The sequence below is a fragment of the Rattus norvegicus genome, chromosome 9, assembly GCF_036323735.1.
Source record: "Rattus norvegicus strain BN/NHsdMcwi chromosome 9, GRCr8, whole genome shotgun sequence".
Lineage (NCBI taxonomy): Eukaryota > Metazoa > Chordata > Mammalia > Rodentia > Muridae > Rattus > Rattus norvegicus.
In genome coordinates this window covers 72590031-72596033 of record NC_086027.1, presented here as the reverse complement: position 1 = coordinate 72596033, position 6003 = coordinate 72590031, and the positions used below count along the sequence as shown (strand labels likewise).

The window sequence follows — 6003 nt, the reverse complement described above, 5'->3', positions numbered from 1 at the left end:
GTCAGTTTGCCAAAACCCACTGTCTGTGTTTAAAAGTAATCTGATCTATCTTATTCTGATTAGGCAACTCCTTTTATGGATACAGAATCTTAATTGACAGAAGCAGTCCATGGTAGCAAATCTGAGCATGGCATCGTTTAGGGAAACATTCGGACATGCTTTCCATTGCCAATACCAGGAGCTATGTTGGCTTGAGGCAGATATAATATACAATATAATAAGAATGTATTGTATATTATACAAAGACATGCTTTTCCACCCAACTTGATTCTGTTCTTGTCCCATCATTTACCAATTTCCATTTTTTAATAGAGCTCATTTCCTCTTTGGAGAGACTAATAGTAAAGTATTAATAATGCTTTTCAAAAGCTGTCCTTGGCTTCGCACTCATTCCAAACTGATCTTCACTATGGAACCTTCTAGAAAGGTTGTGTGCACTCTTGTTATAGCTGAGTGTGCACTCCCAGGTGTCCTAGTTTCTCAGCTACCGCACACCTGCACATGAAGTAACATTTCTGTACACTGGGTCAAGGGTTTTGTTCATTTATTTTTGAAATTACATCTTATTTACTCCTCTGTCTCTTTCTGTGTCCCTCTCTCTCCCTCCCTCTCTCCCTCCCTCTCTCCCTCCCTCTCTCCCTCCCTCTCTCTCTCTCTCTCTCTCTCTCTCTCTCTGTGTGTGTGTGTGTGTGTGTGTGTGTGTGTGTGTGTGTGTGTGTGTGTGTGTGCGTGCACACGCAGGAATGTGGGGGCAAGATAGAGGACAATTTGTAGGAGTTGGTTCTCTCCTCCCACTATGTGAATTCTAGGATTAAACTCAGATCCCCAGGCTTGGTAAAAAAGTAAGTACCTTTCCCCACTGGCCCATCTGGTCAGTCTCAAATGTTTTTGGAATAAGTTACAATCGATTCTAGGGCCAGTTGACATCCTTAATGGTAAAGTTTTAATACATTTGGTTTGTGTGATAACACTTTTTAAAAATCCTAACAAGATTAGAATAGCTAAATTTTAAGTCTGAACTTCTTTAGAAATAAGACATTAAGTTGTATTTATAACTTAGAAGGAAATGTGAATTCATCAAAAATTGTTATCATCCTTCTGGTGATTGGTATTGTATTTCATATCTTTTAAAATGTAGAACCACACCTCTACATTTGCCGAAGAATTAATAAAATGATTTTGGCTCCATTCCTGTGTAACTCTTTTCCGGGTTGGTTTGCTAGGTGCTATCACCTGGGATTTAGGGTCCTAGTTACTGTCTCCCAAGCTCTGTGGTGACTCTTGCTCCCAGCAGAACTGGGAGATGCTTTATTTCCCTATTCATTACATGAAACTAATACGGAAATGACCCTTTGAAACAGAGACGTATGAGTGACCTTAAATTATTCAGCATATTATTACTAATGAATGTACTTCTTGGAGCTCTTAAAAGTGGTGCAACTTCAGTTGACTCTGCCGTGCAGTAAGAGGAGACATCAGCCCCACACGAGAACGTCGGATCACCCTTCCCTACATCCAGAACAGTGGAGTCACGGCTGCTGAGTGTTTGACTAACCCGTTGCTCCAGGGAAACTAAGAAAGGTAAGGGGCTGTCCTCGGTGCATCTCCAGCTGTCCAACTGGATGGGAGGCCATCTTTCCACACTACAGGGGAGTTTTGGGGGGCATATGTAGGAACACCCCTATACTGAGAAGAGTTCTGACCTGATTTTTCTTGCTGCATGTTACTGGAAATATTCGTAAACTTCCTGAGTTTTGGCAAGTCTCAGGTTATCGCCATTGGCATTATTTTGTTTCATTTCACTTTCTTAACAACCAAAGATGGACGTTCATGTAGACTAGGCTTGCTGTGTTACCAGAGATGACCTTGAGCTTCTCATCCTCCGAACCCAACGCCCAGCTTTGGCCACACATCTACACTCACTTTCTATGGACTGGGATCAAATCCAGGGGCTGAATTCATGCATGCAGAACAAGCACTCCACCAGCCGAGCCTCACTATCATGTTTTTTTTTTTTTTTTTTTTTTTTTTTCGGAGCTGGGGACCGAACCCAGGGCCTTGCGCTTCCTAGGTAAGCGCTCTACCACTGAGCTAAATCCCCAGCCCCTCACTATCATGTTTTAAAGAAAAAAATGAATCAGTTTCTGACGCACTTTTTATTTAAAATGGTATTTATCTGCCAAATGGTTTTTTTTTTAATTTTTAAATGATTTTTATTTATCTTATGTATGAGTACACAATTGCTGATCTCAGCCACACCAGAAGAGGGCATCAAATCCCATGTGGTTGCTGGAAATTGAACTCAGGAACTTTAGGAAGAGCAGTCAGTGCTCTAACTGCTGAGCCATCCCTCCAGCCCTCATGACTTTTTACTTTAACTCTTTCATTTACTGAAGAAGGTGAAAATATTGTTTAAATTGAACTGTCATAACTTTTTGAATGTCTTCAACTGCTGTTCTTAATGAATGACTTTTTTATTAGAACTGTATAAATCGGGCTGGAGAGATGGCTCAGCGGTTAAGAGCACTCAACTGCTCTTCCAGAGGTCATGAGTTCAATTCCCAGCAACCACATGGTGGCTCACAACCATCTGTAATGAGATCCGATGCCCTCTTCTGGTGTGTCTGAAGACAGCTACAGTGTACTTATATATAATAAATAAATAAATCTTTAAAAAAAAAAAAGAACTGTATAAATCTCATATCATAATATTCTTTTTAAAAATCTTTTAGATTTAGTTCAATTTATTTTATGTAAGTGTTTTGCCTGGAGAGCGATGTATATGTATATGTATATGTATATGTATATGTATATGTATATGTATATGTATATGTATATGTATATGTATATGTATATGTATATGTGTATGTGTATGTGTATGTGTATGTGTATGTGTATGTGTATGTGTATGTGTATGTGTATGTGTATGTGTATGTGTATGTGTATGTGTATATGTATATGTATATGTGCACAGATGTCAGAAGAGGATGTTGGGTCTCTCAGAATTGGAGTTCCAGATAGCTGTGAATGTGGGTGCTGGGAACCAAACCCAGGTACTCCACAAGAACAACAAGTGCTCTTAACTGCCAAGCCATCTCTCTAGCCCACACATAACATCCTTTTATTGAAAGAGTGTGGTTTATAGTTTATATTTATTAACAAGGGAGCTAATTTACTTACTTTTCTAAACAAAGGGCTGAATTCTATGTAGACACATATGTGTGCATATGTATGATACGTGGATAGTATCTGTTAAAAATCTTATGTATAAAGTTATTTGGCATAGTTTTATTATAAATTTAAACAATTGAGGTCTTCATATTTGACCCTTAACATTCAAGTTAACTTGATACTTTCTTCAAATGAGAATTCAGTCCACTTTTAAAAATGCAACTGCTTCCTATTTTTAAGTATTAGCTTAATTGAACTACTCCTAGTTTTCTAAGAAAGCAATCTGTATCCCAGTGTTCCTTGTTTTCCTCCTCCAAGGGATGGAATGGCCTTCCCTGAACACCTGTGCTTGCTGCTCCACAGGTGAATGATTCATTGGTTGCTCCTCATCCATCATCCTTCCTCCGTGAAACCTACTGCAGAAAATGGTTCATTTCTAGTTACGAGGACCATCTTGCCATCTGTCCCGTCATCCCAGGAATTCTGTGAGATGGACCCAAATAAGCAAGGTGATTATTTGTTGTTATGTTTTTGACATAAATTGCAAACAAAAATTTAAACATAGATGTGGTTTTAGATCCTTGCATCATGGAGTAGAGATGGAGCAAATTTGTGGGTGAAAAGTAATTTATTGGGTGACTGAAATGATCTTCTCTCCTCTAAACAGAAATCCATAACATGCAGAAGAATATTTGATCCGTTATCTCTAAAATCCTAATAAAAATTTAACAAAAAAATCTTAGCATCAAAATAATTATATTGTAAATTACTATTCTTATCACAAAAACTTGTATCTTGTTGTTAAAATGTCATCACTGTGTGTGCCTTATCAAGATATGATCACAGGCCAACATGGACCCAAAGCTGTCACTAAACAGGTATTTGGTAAATGCATTTGGGAAAAATAATTCCCCTTTTCCCAGCATGTCTAAATGCCACAGTGAGCCGCAGAGGGGTCAGTGGCATTTTAGTTTTGAATTTACTTGCAACTGTATTTCCTTAGCAAATCTAGACTATTAGCCTTCGTTGTTTGGCTTAAAATTCAATGATCTCATACTATTTATTGAAAACAGCAATATAAATGTTTCAAGTTATCGTTACCCTTTTCAAATCTGAGCCATCCTACCAATAGGCTACCCACGAAGCAGTGTGCAACCCATGTATGCTTCTATTTTCTGTCCCTAATGGAGTTTTTCTCAATTCAGTGTGCATCCATGGGGCTTGGTAAATACTGGCTTCTGCCTTCGAAGTCTGTGGTTTGGTGCTTCTGGATGGTTTGGAAATACACAGTTGGCAAGTTCCCAAAAAACACTAACAGGGCTTTCTCGGGCCATGTTTGGAGGACCCACTAGCCTACTGTGTGAACTTGTAGATATCAAACTAATGGTGGGAAATTGAAAGAGACATTATCATATTCACCTCGATATCTGTTGAAAAGCACAGTGATGTAGCTGAACAAAAATAAGGATGGAGAAGACCAAAACTTGTTTCTCAAACTGCATCTATGAACAATAAAACACACAGCTTGTGCTGTTATAGCTTTTATCACCCAAAACTGCATGTTCATGGCTTGAGGCCTGAGACATAAAGCATTTCCTCCTTTTCTTGAGTTTTCTCCTATTATCAGAAACTTGTTTTAGCGGAGCCTCGAGGAGGTGGGGCTGGCAGCCGGTCACCCGGGATGCTCGCTCATTCCCCACCGCACATTGTATCACAGCTTGCCGTGTTATGCTGCATAACTTCATCAGATGACGCCGCAGAGCATCACTTGACAGGAATGGCGGGCCAGATGGCTGTGCAGCTCCATGCCTCTCCTTCAACAGGAGCTGCATCTGGGGGCCTGCAAGGCCCTGGGTTTGCTGAGTCTCTGTGTCTGTTTGATGCATCAGAGAGAAATCAAGGCATAGAAACCTGCTGATTTCCAGAGGAACAAAATGCACCAGATATCACACTTTCATAAATTATTTCTGCTCTACTCTACCCTCAGTGTGTTCTCCTCCAGAGGCTAAGATGTTTCTGACTTCTCCCGTTCTCTACTGTTGTCTGAAATGTAAGCATGTTTAAAGCACATGGAAACACTGAATTCAAAAGGGTTAAATCAAAGTGCGAAGTCTGTAATATGATTATATAGTGCTTATTTTAAAAGACATACACAAAGAAGTTTTGGGCATCACTTCTTTCTAGGATGATAATCCTTTGGCAAAGCCCACAACTACCCATATAGGGGTCTTTGACTCATTATCGTTATTGCTTATTGAATTAATATATACTCAGATGTTCTCTGGAATTTACAAAGAATTGATTCTAAGTCTCCAGAGATCCAAATCTGCAAATGTTTGAATTCCTTACTAAAATGTCCTTGCATGTCTGACCATACTGAAAATCATCCCTAGATTATGTATAATACCAAATAAAGAATATAATCTGTGGAAATAGATCTTATTACGTATTTGTGAATTAATTTAAAGAAAATTATGTGTTTGGTATAGATGCAATTTTTGACTATTATTGATCCTTCACCTGACCGAATCTACAGATGTGGAAACTTCTAATGCAGATAGCCAGCCAGCTGTTAAATTCAGAGCATGGCTTGTGGTCTACCCTAACTGCAAAGGAGGATGATGAGCAAAGCTCAGCATTGCCTTGTTCAACACCCCCAGCCACTGGGAATGTCAGCTGGACTCACTGTAGCAATTATGAATGGCCTCCTGTGAAGCAGGCATAATATACTAGGAGACGTCAACTGACCAGCTCCATAACACGGGTGCCACTATTGTGCCAGTGGGTTAACATTGCCTGGCCAGGAACTATTGTTGTGTACAGGGTTTGCAG

General features: G+C 39.4%; 1 protein-coding gene across 1 annotated transcript in view; it reads left to right on the top strand.

Moving 5' to 3' along the window:
• Nucleotides 1-3547: 3547 nt before the first annotated feature.
• Dytn (dystrotelin) overlaps nucleotides 3548-6003 on the top strand; it is a 61336-nt gene continuing 58880 nt past the window's right edge. Inside the window, exon 1 of the mRNA XM_003750707.4 lies at nucleotides 3548-3680. Within this exon, the coding sequence (XP_003750755.3) occupies nucleotides 3662-3680 (19 nt within the window). The 5' untranslated portion in view covers nucleotides 3548-3661. The remainder of the gene's footprint in view (nucleotides 3681-6003) is intronic.